Source organism: Saccopteryx leptura, chromosome 5, assembly GCF_036850995.1.
Source record: "Saccopteryx leptura isolate mSacLep1 chromosome 5, mSacLep1_pri_phased_curated, whole genome shotgun sequence".
In the NCBI taxonomy this organism is placed as follows: domain Eukaryota; kingdom Metazoa; phylum Chordata; class Mammalia; order Chiroptera; family Emballonuridae; genus Saccopteryx; species Saccopteryx leptura.
Window position 1 is genome coordinate 71,806,263 of NC_089507.1, and position 26,144 is coordinate 71,832,406.

General features: G+C 36.6%; 1 protein-coding gene across 5 annotated transcripts in view; it reads right to left on the minus strand.

The window, feature by feature from the left end:
* Positions 1-23,586: 23,586 nt before the first annotated feature.
* The window catches only part of SNCA (synuclein alpha), a 141,096-nt gene continuing 138,538 nt past the window's right edge, over positions 23,587-26,144 (minus strand). For all 5 annotated transcript variants that reach the window (XM_066384724.1, XM_066384720.1, XM_066384723.1 and 2 more), the window contains exon 6: positions 23,587-24,169. In XM_066384724.1, the coding sequence (XP_066240821.1) occupies positions 24,137-24,169 (33 nt within the window). In that variant the 3' untranslated portion in view covers positions 23,587-24,136. The remainder of the gene's footprint in view (positions 24,170-26,144) is intronic.

Here is a 26,144-nt window from a genome sequence, read left to right on the forward strand (position 1 = left end):
TAAGTAAACAGATTTTGCTTTGCAATTTAAATTAAATTACTCTATGTACTTCTTACAGAATCAAAATGCATTTTTGGAAATTATCGAATTTTCTCTAAAGTAATGTACAGGATGGTATTTCTGCATTGATAATAAAGTGGGAATCTTTATAAAAAATATTTTTCTCTGGTTTCTTTTTGCCCTTTTTCTCCCCTTTTCTTTTTCTAATATTCACCATAGTAATATAAAGAATTACTATATTTTCAGCCCAAATATATATATATTTGTATATTTGAACTGCATATTTATTTGAATACTATCTATATCATTTTAATTTTATTATATCTAACTTAAATTTTTGACATTTTTGGAAACCATAAAGATAAGAAAATGGAAATGAATAATTAGTCGATGTTAAAAGTACTTTAATTATAGTAGAGTTCATTTAATCTTTATTATAAAGTATATAAATACCATTATTTCCAATTTACATCTAATTTTTAGAGAGACTAAGATATTTCCTAAGTCATATGACTGAGATGTAGTGGAAGTAAGACTTGAACTTGAATTCTGATTTTAGAATTACTCAACATTTTTTTTTTAATTTCAAAATAACAGGCAGAACAAGTATCTGGAATGAGGTTGTCAAAATAAATAAGAATCTGCCTTTAGAGAAGCATATTCCTGAGGTTAATAGCATAGGAACCGTTGAGTTAGTTTGCACAGTGATGGGGATCTCTTTCATCTTTTACTGTGGTGTCTAACTCTTACCTCTGTTTTCCCATCCTTATTGTTTCAGTCCTAGGATCTAGATGCATGCATGCTATATGTAAAGACACTCAACATATTTGATGCATTATGCATGCATGCACACGTTCACACACACAGACACATACACACATGCACACACATACTTTTATATCTTTCTGAAGTATTTTTATTTTCTACCCTCAGTTGTGAAAGAAAGGCCTACGTGGCTGGTCTAGTTTGGAATCTTGTCTGTTGTATATTTGCTGAGTTCACACTTGCTGCTTCTCCATCTGCTACAAATTTAGATCAGTGAAACCTTCATGAAATAAGTGGAAAAAGTCAACCATTCTCCCAAAAAAGTGCTGTCTTCTTTCCAACAGATGGTGTCCTGAGATGACTGAGGTTTTTGCTTTTATCTAAAGTTCAGCACTATCTTTTTTTCCCTCAATGACCTAGAGTTTCTTTATTTAAAGGCTCAAGACAATTTGGTCATGGTTTAAAGAACATAGAAATAGCATTTCAAAAGTAAGTGTCATTCTCCTTGATGGTAGGCACTTGAGAGCTATCTAGGCTATATTTATAAGATATTAATTGTACACCTGAGTGATATAACAAGTTTTAGTCATGTTTCCATATTTAGCCAGTGTAAAAATGGGTTTCTTTTCATCTCAATATTAATATACCTGGTAGAAGATATTTTATATTTAGAGATAATATCTAATAGCTTAATTCAATCATTCTTATATTTATTCTGAGCAAAATTCTACTTGAAACTGTTCTACCAAAATGTGTTAAGTAAGGAACTTGCTAAAATTATATATGTGTGGGTATATGGGTTATTCTTAACTGAAATGTTTTTATTTTTTGTGCTTAAAATTTAGACATGAAATTTTATGTCTATTTTATTGCACACTTATGTAAATTTATTGTACTTTTCTTAGCTTACTTAAAATTGCACTTTCTCATAAGCAATAAAAAAGATGTGGGAGTAAGAGTAAATATGGTGGCTCAAAGGCTTAGGAGTTAGTGAATCCTGAATTGGTTGTGTAGAACTGTTGATATTTCCAGAAATATATACTTTCGTTGTATGTTGGATTTTAGTGTGAATATTTTTTATCCCTTTTAGAGACATTTACTGGCATATTGCCATGAGATAGGACAGAACTTACCTGTAATAGTTTTTGCAGCAATAAAGTATTATTGGTTGAAAGTTTGTCTTACTAATATCCAAAATGCCAAGACCATGCGATCTTGGGTGTTCGCTTGTCTCTAAACTGAAGGAATTGGACAGTTACAAAGCTAGGTGATTTACTGATCCTCATCCAATCCATGACCTGTGATCACACTGGGGCAGGGCTGCTTTACCACAAGAAGGGCTGATAGGAGAGGAAAAGTGGGGTCAGTCTTCTGGGAGAGCTATCAGCATTAATTGTTTGCTAGATTCTGAGGTACGAGCTTCTGAGATTGATTTTTATTTCTACATCTCTGTGGATCCTAAATCTTCACCTGGTCTCACTATGAAATTTTTTTGTACCATCTAACAATTTCAAACTGTCTTCTCTTTGCTGTCACTTGGGGAATATCACTGTAGCAATCCCACTCACAACTCCTGTCTTAACAGGATGAAGGCATCCATCAAAAAGAAAACTAACTAGATAGCCACAGGCAACATACATTTAGTTAAGATTCTGCCCAGCAATTTGAACTTTTTCAAATGTGCACTTTGAGGATTCTCAGAAAGCACAATGCCAATTGATTTGCTTCTTGGAATTCATACATAACCGGTCTTTGATCTTTCCCTGAAAGAAAACAAAGTAAACAGTGAACTAAAGTGAACACTGTATCTCAGAGATTGTGAAGCACAAATAGCATTTTTCATATTTCTGCTTCATCTTTGCATGATATCATTTGGTTTTGAACAAAATTCTTAACACAATCCTTAAAAACTTTGAATATCTCAAAGTATCAAGAGTATGGTATGAACCTTGCTTATTATTTTGTCAAATGCCTCTGACTCAGGCTGACATTTGGGGCTACTTAGTTGAAATGGTGATAAGGCATTTTAAGTAGAGTTTATTGTTCATTGTTTCAAAACTCAGGACTTTTGGTCTATGGTCTGACCTTGACCTTGCCAATTCACAAAGGCTCCAGAACCCACTACTGAGCCCCACTTGGGGTGGGGATATGCTGCTGCCTGCTATCAGACTTCCTCGATGCTGCCTGAATGAATAACACTTGGCTCTTTATTCTTAGTGCTGCATTTCATCCACATGCTCTGGCTACTTCTTGATGGACCTTTAGTGTACTCTCATTTGTTGGATGGTTTTTTCTCTATTGCCTATATATTTAGACTTCTTCCCAGTATTTCCTTCTTTTCATACATGAGTAAATTTCAAAATATTTTTTCTTCCAATACATACTGTACTATAAGTATCTGAGCTTTTTATGCCTGAATGTTATGAGATACCTTTTTACTTTGTACAGTTTGTTCTATTAGGCTTTTTCCTTAAGGAAAAGTAATGCTTTTAATTCTGTCACTGAGTAGATAGCACTTGGGGCTTTGGTTCTCTGCTTCTAGGAAACTAGAAAAGATAACAAACTAAAACATCTGTCCATGTCTGTTCAAGCCATAATGTGAGCCTGCATTAATGGGGAAGAGAGTGTAGTTTGTCTGGTTTCCATACTCAAGATGGCCTGGGACTTTTACTATTTCTTCCTCAGAAAAGATCTTAGGTATAAATATTAGAAAGTTATGATTTATTTTTGTTTTTAGAGAAAGAGACAGACAGACACACTTCCTTTCACAGAAGGGAGAAAGATGAGAAGCATCAACTCATAGTTGCAGCACCTCAGTTGTTTATTGATTGCTTTCTCATATGTGCCTTGACTGGGGTGGGGCTACAGCTGAGCCCGTGACCCCTTGCTCAAGCTAGTGACCTTGGGCTCAAACTAGAAACCTTGGGCTTCAAGCCAGTGACCATGGGGTCATGTCTGTGATCCTATTCTCAAGCCAGCAAACCTGCACTCAAGCTTGTGAGCCCATGCTCAAGCCAGATGAACCCAAGCTCAAACTGGCAATTTCTGGGTTTCGAACCTGGGTTCTCAGTGTCCCAGGCTGATGTTCTATCCTCTGTGCCATGGCCTGGTCAGTCTGTTGTTTGTAAAAGAGCTATTTGATTAGTCTCTACTAGGCACACAAAAAAAATTAGAATGGCTCTTCTGCTCCTCTGTAAAATAATAAAAATAATCAAAAACAAAAACAATAAACTAAGTATCTTTTCCCCACAGACATTGAGAACTAGATAATCTTTATGTTTCCCATTCATATTTGGCTACCCAGAAATATAGATATAAATGTAGGGTTTGAATGTATCCACACGTATTCTCAGTAGACTTATTTTTTCACTTTCTATAAATGATTTCTCACTTTAAAAAAATTTCAGCTTTATTTTGTAGTTCCGTGTGATTTTTGTTTTATTTGTTTGGTGGTTTGCCTGTTTGCTATAAATCAGGTCTGAATTTTGGGAGTGTAAGTTGAATATAAATTTTAAAATGCATTCAGAAATCAGAAACATACAAATATTAAGTATTAAATATTAAGTGTTAAAACATCAACACCTTCATATTTAATGTATTTTCTACAGTTTTACATTCAAGATTACAAGGTTAGTCTGTCTTAAGTCTGATGAGTGTGTGGGAGAGAAGCAGTGGAGAGGTTTTTCAGAAAGAAACTGCTCAAGAAATTCAAGTCAGTTACAAACTGTCAATATGAGTTATCTATGAAAAGGTGCCTATTACGTGGAAATCATTGTTATTCTAAAAAGAATTGCTTTTAGCAAACTTTCTAGTCAATCCAGGAATTGTATGCATGAAAACTATGACTAAAAGCTATGTCTAATAGCCTGGAATGAGGTTTGATAGTGAAAAACTAACAGGGTGTGTAGTATTTGAATGACTATTGTCACTGTGGGCAGTGGCAAAACAGAACAAAACTCCTTAATATTAATTTGAATGGCTAGCTGCTCCTAGACATGGCTACAAGTTGTGCAGGACTCCTTTTCAGAATAACAATGCGTATCTACCAATATTCCATCTCGCCACATGGCTGTGATAATCAAAGTTCAGTTATAAGTTACTAAAAACATAATATTAACAATTGCTTTAAATCATATGTTATCGTTCAGTTTAGTCAAGATTAAAAAAAATATTATTGAAAAGGCCTTTATCTTAGCTTCACCTTTTTGCTTGTCATTCTTAAGCAAATGGCCCAGCTAAAAGTTTGGAACAAGCTGCTAGGGGTGCCCATGGCTGATTGCCAAGAAAGTTTGCCAAGATTTGCCAGATTTCTCATTACTGGTTGTGGCAATCCATCTTCAACAGCAGGAGTCACTCCTGCTAAATTACAAATGTTTGGCAGCCTCTCAAGACTTGTCCTGACCATATCTATAAAGATTTGGGCAAGACCACATATGAAAAATAAAATACTCTATATGCTTATTTGTCTGGATTTAGTTTGGGGTTATTTTTATCACAGAGTTAATCGTTGTTAGGAAAGAATGTTGAAATATATTTTTATGCTATGCTAGGCTGTTTCTAGCAGTCTAGAAGGTAAAGGACGAGTGTGCATTGTCCTAATGATTCACTTTCAGTGCACACTGCACAGGACGAGGGACAGAGCAGAACCATGGCAATGTCTTATCAGCTTGCTCTCTTTTTTGGCAATGATTTCCAGGGACTCACCAAAGACATAAAGGAAAAAGGAAATAGCACTTTCCCTAGAACCATTGTAATTGCTGGTATTTCTGTTGTTTCTAGTGTAATACAGAAGTTTAATATTAAAATATTTCCTTCTTTTAGATCAAAATGAGCAGGAATATGGGGGAAGGCAGTGGGAAATGAATTAAATTTGAGAAATCAATGGAGATTCAATGACTCTTTTTTCCTTGTGATTGATAATAATCTGTTTTAGCCCAGTGAGTTTTACTTCTGTATATGCATGTCCTTTTTATTTAGTGACCTGAACCAAGTTCCGTGAATATATCATTTAACTAGAAATATCAAAGATGTCTTATTTGGATGCAAAGATAAGTGACTGATTAGTATAGCTGAGTCGAATGATAGATATGTGCCATAAAGATAGTGTTTATGGATTTGGTGCATATTCACCTCTTAGTAAATCATGCTTTTACATTTTTTTGTGTTATGTGATATTATACTAATATTCATATTGGTTATTAAACCATTAAAATGATCACATAAATATTAGTGAATAGTCTTTGCTTAAATCTCCAAGGTATCTCTATCATCTTGATCTTGAAAACAATTTATATATCTATCTATCTATCTATCTATCTATCTATATATATATATATTTATATATATAAATTTTTGAGATTATAATTAATGTATAATATTATATTAGTTTTGGGTATACAACATAATAATTTGATATTTGTAGATATTGAAAACTAATCATCACAATAAATCTGGTCAACATCCATTACCATGCATAGTTAAAATTATTTTTTCTTGTGTTGATAACTTTTATGATCTACTCTTTTGGCAACTTTCAAAAATACAGTACAGTATTCTTAGCTATAGTCACTGTGCTGTACATTGTATCTCCATGATTTATTTTGTAATTGGAAGTTTGTACCAATTGATACTCTACCTATCTTGACCACCCTCCACTCCCCATCTCTGGCAATCACTTATCTATTCTACATATCTATGAGTTCCATTGTTTTATTTTTAGATTTCACATATGTGATATACAGTCTTTGTCTTTCTCTGTCTGATTTATTTTATTAACCATAATGCCTTCAAGGTCCATCCATGTTTTAGCAAATGGCAAGATTCCTTTTTTTTAATAGCTGAATAATATTCCATTGTGCCAGCGTGTGTGTGTGTGTGTGTGTGTGTGCGCGCGCGCGCGCACACCCATGCTTATGTGACATTTTCTTACCAATTAATTCATTGATGGATACTTAGATTCTTTCCAATGTAATGGCTATTGGAAATAATGCTGCAATAAATGTGAGGGTACATATATCTTTTCAAGTTAGTGTTTTTATTTTCTTTTGATAAATACTTAGAAGTGGAATTTCTAAAACATATTATAGTTATTTTTAATTTTCTGAGGGATCTGCATACTGCTTTTCATAATATTACAATTTATAATATATTCCCAGTTTACATTTCAATGATTCCGCTTCCTCCACATTCTTGCCGACAGTTGTAACTTCTTGTCTTTTTGAAAATAGTCATTCTAATAGGTGTGAAGTGATGTCTTATTGTGTTTTTGATTTGTATTTCCTTGATGATTAGTGATGTTAAACATCTTTTCATTTGTCTTTGGCCATCCGTGTGTTCTCTTAGAGTAAGTATCTATTTGGATCCCTCATCCATTTCTTAACTTTTTTTTTGACTGTTAAATTTTATAAACTGTATTTTAATTTTTTAATGTTATTTATTTTATTTTATTAATTTTAATTTATTGTGTTAACAAGGATTCAAGTGTCCGCACACAATATAACACCTTTTCCCCCAACCATGTGCCCCCCATTACAACCCCCTTTTCCCCTTCCCTCTAACTCCCTACTACCCTTCCTTTTGGGTTTTTCTGCTCTGTTATCTGTATCTATGTGTTATGTATATATAATTTCACTAATCCCTTTACATTTTCTGACCCTGTCCCCTCATTCCTCTTCTCTCTGACAGCTGTCCCTCTGCTCCCTGTGACCCTATCTCTGCCTCTATTCTGTTTCTTAGTTCACCTTGTTCATTAGATTCCAATTATAAGTGAGATCATATGATATTTTTATTTCTCTGCTTGGCTTATTTTACTTAGCATAAAAATCTCCAGGTCCATCCATGCCATTGCAAATGGTAAGATTTCCTTCTTTTTCATGGCTATGTAGCATTCCATTGTGTATATGTACCACAGCTTTTTAATCCATTCCTCCAATGATGGACAATTAAGCTATTCCAGATCTTGGCTATTGTAAACAATGCTGCAGTAAACATGGAGGGTACATATCTTCTTTTGAATCAGTGTTTTAGATTTGTAGGATATAGTTCTAAAAGTGTGATAGCTGGGACAAAGGCAGTTCCATTTTTAATTTTTTGAGGAAACGTCATACTGTTTTCCACAGTGGCTGCACAAATGTGCATTCCCACCAACAGTGCAGGAGGGTTCCCCCTACTCTATACCCTCACCAGCACTTGTTGTGTGTTGATTTGTTAATGAGCACCATTATGACAGGTGTGAGATGGAATCTCATTGTGGTTTTAAATTACATTTCTCTGATGAGTGAAATTGAACATTTTTTCATATGCCTATTGGCCATCTGTATGTCCTCTTTGGAAAAGAGTCTATTCAGTACCTTTGCCCATTTTTAATTGGATTGTTTACCTTCCTGGTGTTGAGTTTTAGAAGTTCTTTATAAATTTTGGTTATTAACACTTTATCAGATGTATTGGCAAATATGTTCTCCTATTGTGCAGATTGTCTTTTTATTTTGTTAATAGTGTCTTTTGCAGTGGAAAATCTTTTCAGTTTGATATAGTCTCATTTGTTTACTTTCTCCTTTATTACACTTGCCCATGAAGATATATCAGCAAAAATATAGCTACAAGAGATATTGAATACTTTACTGCTATGTTTTCTTCCAAGATGTTTATAGTTTTGTGACTTACATTTAAGTCATTTATCCATTTTGAGTTTATTTTTGTGAATGGTGTAAGTTGGTGGTGTAATTTTTTTTTTTTGCATGTACCTGTCCAGTTTTCCTAACACTATTTATTAAAGAGACTGTCTTTACTTCATTGTATGCTCTTACCTTCTTTGTCAAATATCAACTGAACATAAAGGTGTGGGCTTATTTCTGGGTTCTCTATTCTGTTCCATTGATCTGTATGCCTGTTCTTATGCCAGTACCAAGCTGTGTTGAGTACAGTGTCGTTGTAGTATAACTTGATATCAGAAAGTGTGACACTCCCCACTTTACTTTTTATTTTCAAGATTGCTGAGGCTATTTGCAATCTTTTTTGGTTCCATATGAATTTTTAGATACATATTTGTTCAATATCTTTTAAGTATGTCATTGGTAATTTAATAGGAGTTGCATTGAATTTATGGATTGTTTTGAGTAGTATAAACATTTTTATGATCTTTATTCTTCCTATCCATGAACCTGGTATTTGCTTCCACTTGTTTGTATCTTCCTTGATTTCTTTTTTCAATGTCTTATAATTTTCCAAGTATAAGCCTTTTACCTCATTGGTTAAATTTATTCCTAGGTCTTTTATTTTGTTGTTGTAATAGTGAAGGGGATTGTTTTCTTAATTTCTCTTTCTGACAGTTCATTGTTGTATAAAAATGTCACTGTTTTCTGAATATTAATTTTATATCCTGCCACCTTGCTGAATTTACTTATCAGGTCTAGTAGTTTTTTGACTGAGACTTTCGGGTTTTCTATGTACAGTATCATATCATAAGCAAATAATGATAGTTTTACTTTTTTTTTTTTTCAATTTAGATGCCTTTTATTTCTTCCCTCTTGTCTGATTGCTGTGGCTAGGACTTCCAGAACTATGTTGATTAAGAGTGGTGAAAGGAGGCGCCCTGCCTTGTTCCTAATATTAAGGAGATTGCTTTTAAATTTCGCCCACTGAGTATGATGTTGACTGTTGTTTTGTCATAGATGGCCTTTATTGTGTTGAGGTATGTTACTTGTATTTCCACTTTGCTGAGAATTTTGATCATAAATGTGTGCTGGATTTTATCAAATGCTTTTTCTGCATCTATTGATATAATCATGTGATTTTTATCCTTCTTTTTATTTATGTGATGAATCACATTTATTGATTTGCAAATATTGTACCAGCCCTGCCTCCCCGGAAAAATTCCCACTTGATCATGATGTATGATTTTTTTTTCATGTATTGCTGGATACGGTTTGTTAATATTTTGTTGAAAATTTTAGCACCTATGTTCATCAGGGATATTGGCCTATAGTTTTCTTTCTTTGTAGTGTCTTTACCTGGTTTTATAATGAGGATAACAGTTGCCTCATAAAATGAGCTCAGAAGCCTTCCCTCCTTTTAAATTTTTTGAAATAGCTTGAAAAGAATAAGAGTTCTTTTTTGAATATTTGGTAAAATTTGCCTGTAAAGCCATCTGGTCCAGGACTTTTATTTATTAGGAGTTTTTTGATAACTGATTTAATTTTATTTGTTGTAATTGGTCTGTTTAGGTTTGCTGATTGTTTTCAGATTGAGTTTTGGAAGATTGCATGTTTCTAGGAATTTAGTGTTTTTTTTGCCTAGGTTTTCCAATCTTTTGGCATATAAACCTTCATAGTATTTTCTTACAATCCTTTGTATTTCTGCTGTGTCAGTTGTTACTTCTTCACTTTCATTTCTAATTTTATTTATTTGGATTATTTTTTCTCAATGAGTCTGGTTCAAGGTTTGTCAATCTTGTTTACCTTTTCAAGGGACCAGCTCTTGGTTTTATTGATCTTTTGTGTTGTTTTTTAAGCCTCTATGTCATTTATTTCTGCTCTGAAATTTATTATTTTCTTCCTTCTACTTCATATGGCCTTTATTTGTTGTTCTTTTTCTAGTTCTTTTAAGTGTAGGGTTAGGTTGTTTATTTGAGCTTCCTCTTGCTTCTTAAGGCATGCCTGTAATGCTACAGACTTTTCTTTCAGGACTGCTTTTGCTGTGTCCCATAAATTTTGGGTTGTTGTATATTTATATTTATTTGTTTCAAGGAAATTTATAATTTCTTTCTTGATTTCACTGTTAATCCATTTATTATTTAATAGCATGCTATTTTGCCCCCAAGTGATTGAATGTTTTTCAATTTTTCTATTGTGGTTGATTTCTAGTTTTATACCATTGCGATCAGAGAAGATACTTGATATGATTTATTGCAACTTGTTTTAAATTTATTGCAACTTGTTTTTTTGTTTGTTTGTTTTTTGTCCTACCATGTGGTCTATTCTAGAGAATGTACCATGAGCACTTGAAAAGAATGTATATTTTGCTGCTTTGGAATGAAAGGTTCTGAATACATCAATTGAATCCAGATGATCTAGTGCAGTGATTTTCAACCTTTTTTGAGCCGCGACACATTTTTTACATTTACAAAATCCTGGGGCACACCACCTACCAAAATGACACAAAATGACACTCTAACACAGTACATATTATACATATAGTTAATAATATAGTTTCTAAATGTATTTATACTCACACCTGACCATGTCTCATGGCACACTAGTGTGCCGTGGCACACTGGTTGAAAACACTGATCTAGTGTATCATTTAAGGTCATTCTTTCTTTGTTAATCATTGTCTGCAGGATATATCCATTGATGTTATAGGGGTATTAAAATCCCCTATTATTATAGTATTGCTGTTGATCTCACACTTTATGTCCATCAAAGTCTGCTTTATATAATATATTTAGGTGCTCCTATATTAGGTGCATAAATATTTTAAATGGTTATATCTTCCTGTTGAATTGCTTCTTTTATCATTATATAATGACCTTCTTTATCATTTACTATAGCCTTTATTTTAAAGACTATTTTGTCAGATGTAAGTATTTCTGCCCAGCTTTATTTTCATTTCTGATTGTATAAAATACTTTTTCCCAATCCTTTCCTTTTAGCCTATGTGTATCTTTTGTTCCAAGGTGGGTCTCTTGTAGACAGCATATAAATGGGTCCTGTTTTCTTATCCATACAGGTACCCTATATCTTTTGATTCAAGTATTTAATCCATTTGCATTTAAGCAAATGGATAAAATACTATAATGTACCCATTTTTTTGCAATTTTATTGTTTAAACCTACAATCCTCATTCTCTAAATTTTTTTTCCTTTCCTGTTTTTATAGCAGGCCTATTAACATTTCTTTTTTTAAATATACATTTATTAGGAATGAACAAGCTAACTTTTTTTCTTGTGACAGAGACAGACAGAGAGAGGGACAAACAGGGACAGACAGACAGGAAGGGAGAGAGATGAGAAGCGTCAACTCTTTGTTGTGGCACTTTAGTTGTTCATTGATTGCTTTCTCATATGTGCCTTGACTGGGGGGCTCTAGCAGAATGAGTGAGCCCTTGCTCAAGCCAGCAACCTTGGGTTCAACCTGGTGAGCTGTGCTCAAAGTAGATGAGCCTGTGCTCAAGCTGGTAACCTTGCAGTTTTGAACCTGGGTCCTCTGCATCCCAGTACGATGCTCTATCCACTGTGCCACTGCCTAGTCAGGCTAACATTTCTTGTAGTACTGGTTTGGTTTTAATGAATTCATTGAGTCTTTCTTTTTTAACCTGGGAAGCTTTTATTTTTTTTTCAATTTTAAATGATAACCTTGCTGGATAAAGTTGTCTTGGTTGTAGGTTCTTGTTTTGCATCACTTTGAATATTTCTTGCCAATCCCTTCAGACCTCAAGTGATTCTGTTGAGAAGTCAGATGTCATCCTTATGGGGGCTCCTCTGTAGGTAATTACTGCTCTTTTCTTGCAGCTTTTAGTATTCTTTTTTGTCTCTTAACTTTACCATCTTAATTATGATGTGTCTTGGTATAATCTTCCTTGGGTTTCTGTTTTTTTGTTTTGTTTTGTTTTGTTTTTGTATTTTTCTGAAGCTGGAAACAGGGAGGCAGTCAGAGAGACTCCCGCATGTGCCCGACCGGGATCCACTCGGCACGCCCACCAGGGGGCGATGCTCTGCCCATCCCGGGCGTCGCCGCTCTGTCGTGACCAGAGCCACTCTAGCGCCTGGGGCATAGTCCAAGGAGCCATCCCCAGCGCCCGGGTCATCTTTTGCGCCAATGGAGCCTTGGATGCAGGAGGGGAAGAGAGAGACAGAGAGGAAGGAGAGGGGGAGGGGTGGAGAAGCAGATGGGCACCTCTCCTGTGTGCCCTGGCCAGGAATCAAACCCAGGACTTCCGCACGCCAGGCCGACGCTCTACCACTGAGCCAACTGGCCAGGGCCCTTGGGTTTCTGTTTAAAGGACTGTCTCTGCTTCTTGAACTTAAGTGATTTTTTCCTTCATCAATTTAGGGAAATTTTCAGCTATGATTTCTTTAAAAAGATTTTCTATTTCTTGTTGATTCTCTTCTTCAGGAAACCCTATGATGAGGATGTTGTTTCTCTTTATGTTGTCATAGAGGTCTCTTAGAGTTTCTTCAGACTTTTTGAGCTTTTTTTCTTTCTGCTGCTATGCTTCTGTGCTCTTGTTTATCTTGTTCTTTAAATCACTTATTCAATCCTCTGCTTTATCCAGCCTGCTATTGATTCCTTCTAGTGCAATCTTTATTCCTGATATTGTATTTGTCATGTCTGACTTATTCTTTTTATGATTTCAATGTCCTTTTTGATGTTTGCTTTCTCTTTGCTTAAGTTTTTATTGTGACCATCTATTGTTGCTCTAAGATCCTTGAGCATCCTAAAAATCATTATGTTAAACTCTGAGTATGGGTGTTTGGTTACTTTGTTTTATGTAGTCCTTTTTCTGGTAATTTCTCTTGTTGATTCATTTAGGTCATATTTCTTTGTCTATTTTGTCTGTGTATTAGGTAGCACTGTCTGACTTTGAAATTTGTTGTGGTGTTTTTATGAAGAAAATAATATCAGTGGTACTGACCCTCAGGCCACCTGATTTCCTTGCTCTAGGAATGCTTTTTATAGGTAATATTGCCCCTCCTGTTTTATGTGAGTATTGAATGCAGTAGGTACTTTTGTGGGTGCAGTTATTCCTTCAGGCTGGCTGGCTCTAAGGTTCAACCTTGATCATGTGTATTAGACACTGTGTAGTGTATGTCCTGTGGGGTGTATTTATTTTCCACAGTACCTGCTGGAGTCCTTCTTTGGGTGTGCTGCCTGTGTAGCTAGCTGAGTGTAGGGTTGGTGCTATCTGCAATCCACTACTAGTTGTGTTGGTTCTAGATCTTCTTGGGTTGGTGTCAGTCATTGTTTGTAACCTTCCATGGGCTACCTGTCTGGAGCTACTGCTCTGTTTGCTGTTTGTGTTTGCATTTCCTGTGCCTGGGTAGTATGGGAGGGGCCACCTGTGTATAAGAATCAGGTTTCTTCTGCTTACAGATGACAAGAGGCTCCATAAAAGCTCCAAGCTATCTAAGATTTGCCTCTACTTTTCAGCTGCTCCATCTCCTCTTGTAGCTGCGAGGTCTTCCAAAAGAGTCTTCTGTAGTATAGGCTCACCCAACCAACCTCTCTACAGGTTACAAACTTGATAGGTTAGGGCTGCTGAGGTTGGGAATACAATGTTGTTGGGGACTCCTACTTCAGGAGTCTCTTGGTCAGGAGCTCAGTATGGGGAAAGTGGCCCTTACTCCAGAGTCTATTTCCTCAGACACTGCTTGATACTAATTTTATTTCTCCTCAGCAAGGTGATTAACAGGTTCAGATTGAATGGAGCCAATAGTCCCCTCTGCAGAAATTCTTCCTGCTGGTGAGACCCTGGTCTCAGGGAAGAAGACTGAGAGTCCTCCCTTGGAGCTGACTGTGCCCTCCCAAAAAGTAGCTAAGCCCCTTGACCAAAGCCAACAATAGGTTCAAGGGGAACCACACCTTAAATATCCATACTGCAAGCCTCTCTATACCTTCCCCCTGTGGAACCTAGCCAAACAGGGCAGGATATCCAGCATTCAGACCAGATGACTCTGAAGTTCCACCCTGTCCAAAGCACATGAGCCACTGTGCCAGTGCTGATCACAGAAAGTGGACCTCATATCATCTGGGCCAGGTGTAAGGAGCCCTTCCTTAGGACACACCACTAGCAACGGTTGTTAGGTCCTGAACTGATGGTTTCCTCAGCTGGCCACTAAATGTGCTGGCCCTGCATCTCCCTGGAGGGAACTCAGAGCAGACCAGTGGGGAACTCTGCCCTTACTGGCCCTCAGCAAACTTCTTTGAGCTACAAACAATTCAGAGTTTGTGGCTGCATCTGCTGGGCCCAGGTGTTCATGGAAATACCAAGCTGCACACCTAGGCTGGCTTTTACTCACACTGGGCCTGACAGAAGGTCCACAAAAGGCCAAGGTTCCCTGAGTCCCACTTCCTGCAGTATCTGTCTGTGGGCTGCTTGTTGAGCTCAGCCACTGAAAAACCTCTGGTAGTCTATAATCTGGGGCAATTCAGGGTTAGGAAGGGTGGTGGGTATGGCTCAGCCCCAGATGTCTGTCTGTCCATACTTTTTTCACATACCTCACTAGGATGTGGCCCCTGGAGTCTGGTGGGTGTGATCTCTAAGACTCAGAGATGTGGTCTGCTCACAATCCAGACAGTTTCTACTGAGTCTCCTATGAGGCAGAAGTACCAGTCATAGACTCAAGGGAGTGTGGAGAAAAGATTTGGCCTCAAAATGAGAGAACTGAGTCACTGACCCACCCCCCTGCTTCCTGGATTACTTTTCAGAACAGCCCAGTCTCCATAGAGTGGGGCAAGAGAGACCCCTAAAGGTGAGGTTGTTGCTTTCCCAGGTTGATGCCACACGGAGAGAACTGCTTAATCCAAGAAGTATGGTAACTGCAGCACTGGATAATGACTCAGTACAGGGAGTCCAGTGAACATCTCCCATGTTGTCTCTCCCTCAACCACCAACTTTACACTCTCCTCACTCATCTCTAACCCTCCCAGCCTTCCCTCCGCCGGAGCCCCTGTTAAGTGGCTGTGAATGAGGCTTTCAGCATTGGCCCTTTGAGATGGAGCCTGTGTCCCCAAGAGCTCTAATTCCTTCCTCATAGACAAAAACCTTGGCTCTTTCACCACCAAATGCTGTGTGGGCATCTCTTCTAGGCTCTGGAGCTCTAGGCTGGTGTGCCAGGCTTGGGGCTTAGGACCCTCACCTCTCAGGGTGAACCTCCCCACAGTGAGAGTCCCTCCAGATCCTCCACCCTGCTCGCTCCTGGGAGCAGGGCAGTCCATTCTATGTCTCCACCCTTCCTACCAGTCTCATTGTGGCTTCTTCTGTGATCCTTGGTATAGACCCTTCTTAATTTAGTCCAAAGTTAGTTTCTCAAGATGTTTGTTCTTAAATTAAGTTGTAATCCAGGTTGGTCCTGGCAGGTGGCAGTTGGAACATTGCCTGCTTTGTCACCATCTTGGAATCCCCTATATAAACTCGTTATATATTTTAGATAGTAAGCCCTTATCAAATAAGGAATCTGCAAATATTTTCTACCATTTGTTATGTTGTTTTTTAATTTTTTTAATTTTTTCTTTTACTTTATAAGTTATCTTTTTGTTCTTTTAAAGATTTTATTTATTCATTTTAGAGAGGGGGGAGGAACAGGAAGCATCAATTCCCATATGTGCCTTGACCAGGCAGCCCAGGGTTTTGAACTGGTGACCTCAGCTTTCCAGGGTCAACACTTTATCCACTGTGCCACCACCAGTCAGGCTGTTTTCTTTCTTTCTTTTTTTTATTATAAAGTGAAAGCCAGGAAGGCAAAGATAGACTCCCGAATTTGCCCCAACTGGCAAGCCCCCTACCAGGTGATGCTCTGCCCATCTGGGCCACTGCTCCATTGATTGGCAACCAAACTCTTTTAGAGCCTGAAGTGAGGTCATTGAGCTATCTTTAGAGCCCAGGGCCAATTTTGCTTAAACCAATCCAGCCAGGGCTGTGGGAGAGGAAGAGAGAGAGAGATGGGAAGGGGTGGTTGAGAAGCAGATGGTTGCTTCTTCTCTTTGCCCTGACCAGAAATCAAACCCAGAACTTTCACATGCTGGGCTAATGCTCTGTCACTGAGCCAACTCTCCAGGGCCTGTTAATTTTTTTCTTTGTTGTTGCTTTTGCTTTTGGTGTCAGAGCCAAAAAAAATTACCAAGAAGCTTGATGTCTATGTTTCTTTCTATGTAAGAGTTTTATGATTTTGGATCTTATATTCAAGTCTTTAATATACTTTGAACTAACTTCTGTGTATGGTAGAAGATAGTGATCTAGTTTCATCCTTTTATGTGTGGCTGTCCAGTTTTTTCAACACAATTTTTTGAAGAGACTGTTTCTGTGTTGTAAATTAGTTGACCATACATATATGTGTGGGTTTATTTATGGGTTGTCTACTCTTTCATGGATCTGTGTGTATGTTTTTAGGCCAAAACCATACTGTTTTGATTACTATAGCTCTGTAATATAGTTTGAAATCAGGGTGTATGTTACCTCCTGCTTTGTTTTTGTTTCTTAAAGTTGCTTTGGATAATAGTATTTTTTATATTGAGAAGATATAAATAAATATATCTGAACATTTTAATGTTTGTTATTTATTTTTACAAATACAGTGTGATCTATGACTACTACTACTATTTTTAGTATTACTATAATGGTTCTATTATTTCTTCCTATGAGCCAACTATAGTCATAAATATTCTAGTTATATTAACTCATTTAATCTATACAAAAATGCAATGAGGTACTATTATTAACATCTACATTTTTAAAGACAAGAAGATAGGGGCACTGTGAGATTAATTAACTTGCTGAAAGTAATAATAGTAGTAAGTGACATAACTTGGAGCCAAACCTCCATAGTCTAGTTTTATAATTTAGGATTCTCACTACTACTGCTGTCAGCCTAATTAAGCAAGCATCCCTGATTATTCTGGGTAAAGAGCATTATATTCTTTCCTAAGAGAAACATATAGACTTGCTACTATATTTGTTTAGATTCAACTTTACTGGAGCCCAGTTTAGTTTTGACCTTTGCAGATCTGGATAAGCTTTCATTTTGCTGCAAATTATAAGGCAACCTGATATTTAGTTTACCTGCAAAAGGCAGTGAGGAAACCCTAGAACAATCTGATTAAAATGCAGCACATTTCCAAGGCACTATATCTTGCAGTGTTGCTATAGAAACAGTGGGAATTTATGGTCACTGACCTTTAAAAAAATTTGAGGATATGTTTTTATAAGGTTCGTAAGAGAAACTATCCCAGTACAATAATCTGTAGCTGCGAAATAAATTTGGGAAATCTATGCAATCCTACCTGACTATAGAAGTATATCAGAAGCCTGACAAAGTGGTGGTACAGTGGATAAAGCGTCAATCAGGATGCAGAGAACCCAGTTTCAAAACACCAAGGTCGTTACCAGCTTGAGCATGGGGTCGCTGGATTGGCTGGAGCCCCCCACATTAAGGCACATATGAGAAAACAACAAATGAACAACTAAAGTGCTGCAACAAAGAATTGATGCTTCTCATCTCTCGTCTGTCCTTCATAAATAAATAAACAAACAAACAAACAAATAAATAAATAAATAAGTATATCAGTGAAACTTACTAAAGGCTCAAAGTCAAGCTCTTCAAAAAAAATTGTTTGAGCTGCTTCTAATACACCATCTGTGCTACAGGATTTTTAAAAATCAAAGATACTACTGTAGCAGTAAAAACATTAAAGGAAATCTAAGATAATTGTATTGTAGATATTAGAACTATAATCATATTTTGAAGTAGTTTCTGTTATATCAATTCTATTGCATTTGGATTCTTTAAATCTATGCTTATACAAAGAATAAAATATAACATTACTAGATCCAAAAACTACACCTAGAAAATTAAAGCTTATTATAAAACATTGTGTAAATATTACTTAAAAATACAAATTCTTAATTCATTTATAGCTTTTTTTGTTTACTCACTTATAAATTTAGTCATTATATTACTAAGTAAAAAAATCTTAAAACTTTTATATATATATATATATATATATATACATATATATATACACATATATACCATTTGAAAGAAGCCAAGTACCCATCATTCAACAGAAAAAAATGACAAACTCAGCTTTACTATAGACTGCTGTTATTATATTAACATTTTTATCTTCTGAAAATAAATTAGTTCTATGGTCAGGATATGTACAGTTTCATTATAAGGAAATACTAATCAAATCTAATTCTACCAGAATTAGTAAAATACAATGTGTCCGCAAGGTCATGGTGCACTTTTGACCGGTCACAGGAGAGCAACAAAAGACAATAGAAATGTGAAATCTGCACCAAATAAAAGGAAAACCCTCCCAGTTTCTGTAGGATGATGTGGCAGCATGTACGCATGTGCAGATGATGACGTAACACCGTGTATACAGAGGAGCGGCCCACGGCCATGCCAGTCGAGATGTGAATGGTACAGAGGAAAGTTCAGTGTGTTCTATGGCTCACTAAATTCAAATCTGTGACCAACGTGCAACGTGAATATCAGCACATTCATAACGAAGCGCCACCACATAGGAATAACATTACTTGGTGGGATAAGCAGTTGAAGAAAACCGGCAGTTTGGTGGAGAAACCCTGTTCTGGTAGGCCATCAGTCAGTGATGAGTCTGTAGAGGCTATACGGGATAGGAGCCCTAAAAAATCTGTGCGTGAGCTCACATCGAACTGCACTGAATAGGTATGAAACTGGGAGAATTTTTCTTTTATTTGGTGATTTCACATTTCTATCGTCTTTTGTTGCTTTGCTGTGACTGGTCAAAAGTGCACCATGACTTTATGGACACACTGTATTTTCATGCATATGAGGATCAGTTATGTCCTCATATGCATATTTTTCTTCAGATGTCAGACATAGACATCTGAAGAAAAATAAAAATATACTAAAATTATATTTAGAAAAGTGAGGCCAATACCCATTCCCTAGACTTCTGGAAGATTCTCTTACATAGCTATGGTCCTCACTCTGAGACAACGTCGCCTTGTGGCTGACAGCTTAGACTCTGTCTCTGTATTTATTGGGTCTCTTGGTTCTGCAACATATTAGCTGTGTGGCTATGAGAAAGTTACTTAGCCTGTGGGTACCTCAGTTTGCTCAGGTATAAAATGAAAACTGTACAGCCTCCTGAATAGAGTCAATAATATTGTAATAACTATGTACAATGACAAGCGGGTACTAAAAATATGGGGACCACTTTGTAAAGTAACCACTATGCTGTATACCTGAAACTAATACAAAAATAATATTGCAAACTGTAATTGAATAGTAAAAATTTAAAAGTCAATGTTTAAAATACACTACAATTTATATCTTTACAAGTATTTAATCTTAGAAAAGTTTTAGTTATCCATCTAACAATGTATGTGTGAGGCAGAAGAGGGGAGAGGGACACACATATCTGTAAAATTGTTTTGGAGGTATTAGAACAAAAATTTTTGGCAACAACCATGTAGGATTTGGAAGCTCAAGTGACAAAATCAAACCTCACTTCCCCTCAGACTGCACTGTGCAGTCTGGTGGCCAATGGCCACAGGTGGCTCTTGAGCACCTGGAATATGGTTAGTTAGTCCAAATAAGATATGTCCTAGAGGTGTAAAATAAATACTGAGTTTCAAACTTAGTACTAAAAAAATTGTAAAATATTTTATCAGTAATTTTTGTATTATTATGTATAGAAATAATATTCTGGATATGAGTTAAATAAAATGTTATTGAAATTTTTAAAGTAAACTGAATATTATAATAGCACTTCTTAGGGTTATTTTGAGAATAAATGAGCTAACATTGATAAATCACATCAATATTTGACACATAGTTCTTTTCAAAAAGTATCTCCAACGCCAGGGGCAGAGCAAACAGGGAAATGCCATCCCTGTTACATTCCTGCCCAAGATAGAAGGAACTCAGTGGAATGGACTCATCCCAGAAAAAAACAGACTGCTGTCAGCATGGTGCACAGAGATGTCTGTCAAGTTTGCAGTTAGAAAAACGCTTTTTTCTTCTTCAGTATCAATGCAGACAACACTATCTCAGAATTAATGGTTGTCCTTGAGAGAGAGAGAGAGAGAGAGAGAGAGAGAGAGAGTGTGTGTGTGTGTGTGTGTGTGTGTGTGTTTAATTCAACAGTTACCTACCTACTGGGTGACCCAGAAGGATGAGGAAACATACTGCTGGGGAGAATTTCAAAAAGATCCAAGTTGGAATGACAAACTACAAAGTAATTTCTTGTGCTGCTGTTGGTGTGCCAAAGCCTACACTGTCCTGTTTTGCTAAGGCCCTTCTGGAGTCAAATGAGGCTGACCAATTCAGACTTGGGGACATGATGTCTTCAATATAAACCTAGGACTAGGTTGATCCTCAGGCCACTTACTGGGTTGTTGTCTCGGCAGTGGTTGTGAGATAATCTCCCTGAGAAAGCTCATATGTCTTACACAACATTTTGATTAGGTGATTGGCACAAAGTAACCAATACTGGTGTATATCTTCCCTTGGTATTTTCTATGCACATACTAGTACTAAAAGGCTTTTTGTACTAAGAGATTTTAATTTTCCATGTTTTTTCTAATTAGGAACATTCATTAATGTATGTAAATGAAACAAGAGAGTTACCAGTTCTTTCCAACTTGAGACTACACAGACAGTTTAAAACACTGGTAGTATTGTCTTTCTAATTAGGCAAAAAAGGAAGCTTCTATGGTGGCCATTCATACTTATAGTCTTTATATGCCTTCCTCCTTCTTTCCTTGCCAATACCTATCTACATCAAATTACTCATATTTACATATAATCTGTCTAGAACTTTCAGAATGTTCTTTTATAAAATTATACTATTTAGGCCCTGGCCGGTTGGCTCAGCGGTAGAGCGTCGGCCTGGCGTGCGGGGGGCCCGGGTTCGATTCCCGGCCAGGGCACATAGGAGAAGCGCCCATTTGCTTCTCCACCCCCCCCTTCCTTCCTCTCTGTCTCTCTCTTCCCCTCCCGCAGCCAAGGATCCATTGGAGCAAGGATGGCCCGGGCGCTGGGGATGGCTCCTTGGCCTCTGCCCCAGGCGCTAGAGAGGCTCTGGTCATGGCAGAGCGACGCCAGGGAGGGGCAGAGCATTGCCCCCTGGTGGGCAGAGCATCGCCCCTGGTGGGCGTGCCGGGTGGATCCCGGTCGGGCGCATGCGGGAGTTTGTCTGACTGTCTCTCCCCATTTCCAGCTTCAGAAAAATACAAAAAAAAAAAAAAATTATACTATTTATTCCCATTCACCCACCACTCTCCCCTTCGGCAACCATCAGCTTGTTCTCTATATCTATGGGTCTGCTTCTGTTTTATTCATTAACTTTGGAGGTTTTTAGATTGTACATACAAGTGAGATATGTTATTTGTCTTTCACTCTGATTTATTTCACTTAAATGGACCTAGAGGGTATTATGCTATGTTGTCACAAATGTCATGACTTCATTTTTATGTTTGAGTAGTATTCCACTGTATATGTGTACCACTTCTTTATCAATTCGTCTATCAATGAATACTTAAGTTGCGTCCTTATCTTGATTATTACTGGGAATGCTTCAGTGAACATACAGGTGCATATATATTTTCAAGTTAGTGGGTTTTGTTTTGTTTTTCAGATAAATAACCAAAAGTGGTATTACTGGATCATATGGCAGTTCTATTTTTAGTTTTTTGAGAAATCTTCATACTTTTTTCTATTTTAGCTACATTAATTTACAATTCTACCAATAGTGAGTGGGGTTTTCCTTTTCCTCCCATTCTCACCAGCCTTGTTGTTTGTTGATCTATTGAAGATAGCCATTTTGAAAGGTGTGAGGTGATATCTCATTGCAGTTTTAATCTGCATTTCTCTGATGATTAGTTACATTGACTGTCTTTGTCTATGTCTATTGGCCATCTGTACGTTCTCTTGGGAGAAAAGTTTATTCAGTTCTTCTGCCTATTTTGTAACTGGATATATTTATTTTTCGGTGTTAAATTGTATGAGTTATTTATATATTTTGTTTGTTAACTTTTATTGGCTGTATCATTTGAAAATATCTTCTCCCATTTAGTAAGTTGTTTTTTTCATTTTGTTGATGGTTTCTTTTGCTGTGTAAAATCTTTTTAGTTTGATGCAGTCCCATTTGTTTATTTTTTTATTGTTTCCCATGCTCAAGGAGATATATGCAAGAAGACATTGCTAAGAGCAATGTCAAAGCTTACTGCCTACATTTTCTTTTAGGAGTTTTATGGTTTCCGGCATAACATTTAAGTTTTTATCCATTTTGAGTTTATTTTTTATGTTGTATAAGAAAGTGGTCTGGTTTTTTTCCTTTGCATATATCCATTTAGTTTTGCCAGCACCACTAATTGAAGAGACTGCCTTTACCCATTGTATATCCTTGCCTCCTTTGTCATAGATTAATGATACGAGTGAAGATTTATCTGTGGGCTCTCTATTCTATTCCATTGATCTAACTACTTTTAAAAGTGACAATACCATTTTTCTCCTGAATAATTAAAATGAAGAAACAAATAAGTTTTTAGTTAATTTATACAGTGTTTTCACTGTCAAGTTTACTATTAGCACCCATGAGAAGTTAATAGACCTTTCTGATACAGAAAAACCTTGCCTAAAGATGTATTCTGGAATACATAAATTTAGCAGAATTTAGAAGGGTCTATGAGATGATTTTAAATCTGGAGAATTACCATTTCTTAAGCTAGTTTCTGGAGAGCTTTATATTTTTAAAAAAGGAAATTCTAGGTTACACAATGTTAGGTGCAGAGCCTTTAATGTGTCTTATGAATATCTAAAGGGCATGTAATAAAAATCCTGCTTTACACTCATCCTTAGGGGACCTGCATTTTCAGTCTAGCCTCTTACGGCACCAGTGCACATCAGAACATACTTCGGGCAGTGTTGCTTCAGATAATTTCCAGAGTAAAGTGTTAGTGTTCCATATCATCTCTTTAACTCCTCTAAAATCTTTTCTCTTTCAAATGGCTTTCTACAACTTTACATTTAAGTTAATTGTGTCAGCTTTCATTTCATGTTGTTTATAAGCATAACTTTATTAAAGTGACATGAAATAAAAAATAAGATTTAGGTAATGAGATAACATTTTATTTTAATTTTCACCATTTATATACAAACACAAATTAATAAAACACATCACAAAACACTAAAATTTCATAGTTAATATGTATAGGTGCATAGTTTCATGCTCACACGTTTTTAAGTATTGTATATATTAACAGATTTCACAATACATCATTATTCTTAGAATCATTAAAAGACACTTAAAAATATTATATGATAGTCACAACTTCTCAACAAGAGCAACGAAAAAAAAATAGTGAAGATTTAGAAATAAGTGGTAGTCACTTAGGTGTTTTTACTTTGTTATAACATTTTATATTTGAAGCCACAATATCCACACAGCACACAAGGACCTGCTACCATATTTCACTTCATTGAGAGGGAAGCACCGAAATGCTAAGTGGGGGCAGGTACAGATACTTCAATCACTGCTGATGGAAGACTTCAAAATACACGGTAAAAATTTTAGGGAAATGACTGGGCATGTTGGAACTGAGCACTTGTACAGGATGGAACCTCTGTCAGCAGATCTCAAGAAACTGGGAGCAAAGATGTTTCTTAGGCTTCGGGTTCGTAGTCTTGATACCCTTCCTAACATTAGGAAAATCAGAAAAATGACACGCAGTGTTAGTATAAGTGCTCGGTAATCAAGGATTTAGGGTGAATGAGACAGGCTATAGCTTACCACTTTGAACAAAGATCACACTCATAATTGTTCTAGAACTATTCTGCTACCCACAATATATAATAACTTGACAGTTTTGTCTTCTTATTAAACATAGATTTTGCTGGTGATCAGGGAATCTGAATTCTATTTGTACATGTGCCATTTAATAATCGTAACACCTCATCCTACAGGACAAATTAGTTAGCCTATCTGGCTCTCAGTTTCCTGAACTGTAAAATGTGAACATCAGCTCAAGTGGCCTATCATGCTTCTTTCAAGGCTAAGATGCTCTGATTCTTAGAAGAAAACAAAGGCTTTGAAAGGCAAGTTAAGTTTTCTCTTCTTTATTTCAAATTTCAAATATCCATTTGAAACTTTATCTTCATTAATGGCTTCAATTACTACTTCTATGCCAAAGAATGCCCCCCCCAACTCAGCCCTGCCATACAGTATATTAGGATAATATCCACAATAAAAAAATTAATGGCCTAACTAAAGAGGTCATATCTAAAGACTGACTAATAATATGAGGATCCTGTTCCAAATCAATAAAAATATCTTCAATAACTCAAGTTACTTTCTGAATAAAGTACAAATTTAAATAAAAAGGTTGTTTTAGTACTCTACAGTTTGTCTTTGACCCTCACTGCAGCTGGATTGTGTCACTATTTTGTTCCCTAAGTTTGACTCATTTAATTCTTCACTGTTCTTCAGACATATCTTTACGCATTCTCAGATGTGCATGCCTTCACTTCTGATATTCCTTTATTGCTGGAATGTCCTCTCTTCTTTTTGTCCTATCATACCTCCCACCCCCTCCCAGCCAGATCACTACCTCCTCTTTTATAAAACTTCTTCCATTGGTCTAAATATGATGCAATGAAGAATAATAATGTATAATCTAACTACCACACACTTTAACTCTATTTTTTATGAGGCAATAATACATTTTTTAAAATGATACCTGGTTTCATTATTAGGGTAATATTATTCTCACAGAATTAATTGGGTTGTGCTCCCTTTTCTCTCTTTTTTTTCTTTTTTGGCAGATGATTTAAATAGTATTAAGTATAATTAATTGGTGTTACTGTAATTATTCTTTATTATTATTATTATTATTATTGTTCAGTGAGAGGAGCAGAGGCAGAGACAGATTCTCGCATGCACTCAGACTGGGATCCACCCAACAAGCCCACTAGGGGTGATGTTCTGCCTATCTGGCGTATTGCTTTGTTGCTCAGCAACCAAGCTCTTCCTAGTGCCTGAGGCAGAGGCCATGGAGCCATTCTCAGCACCAGGGGCCAACTCGCTCCAATCAAACCATGGCTGTGGGAGGGGAAGAGAGAGAGAAAGAAACAAGAGGGATAGGGGTGGAGAAGCAGATGGGCACCTCTCCTGTGTGCCCTGACTGGGAATTGAACCCAGGACATCACATGCTAGGCTGAACCTCTACCATTTAGCCAACTGGCCTGGGCTGTAATATTCTTTAAATTTTTAGAGAATTAACCAGTGAAGTCATGTGGTCCTCCTGAGATATTTTTTCTTTTTCTCTTTTCTTATCCTTAAGTGAAAGGAGGGAAGATATGCTACCACATGCGCCATGACTGGATCCACCTGGAAACCCCCTTCTAGGGCTGATGCTTGGACCAACTGAGCTATCCTCACCACTGAGGCCGACTGCTTACCCATTGGCTGTAAGAGGGGGAAAGGGAAAGGAATAGAAGCATGCAGTCGCTGCTCATGTGTTCCCTGACCAGGGATGAAACCTTGAATTTCTGCACTCCAGGCTCTATTCACTGAGCCAAATGGCCAGGGCTGGCATTTTCTTTGTGGGTAGGTTTTTAATAATAATTCAGTCTCTATACTTTATTACACATATTTTCAGTTTTTCTGTTTTCT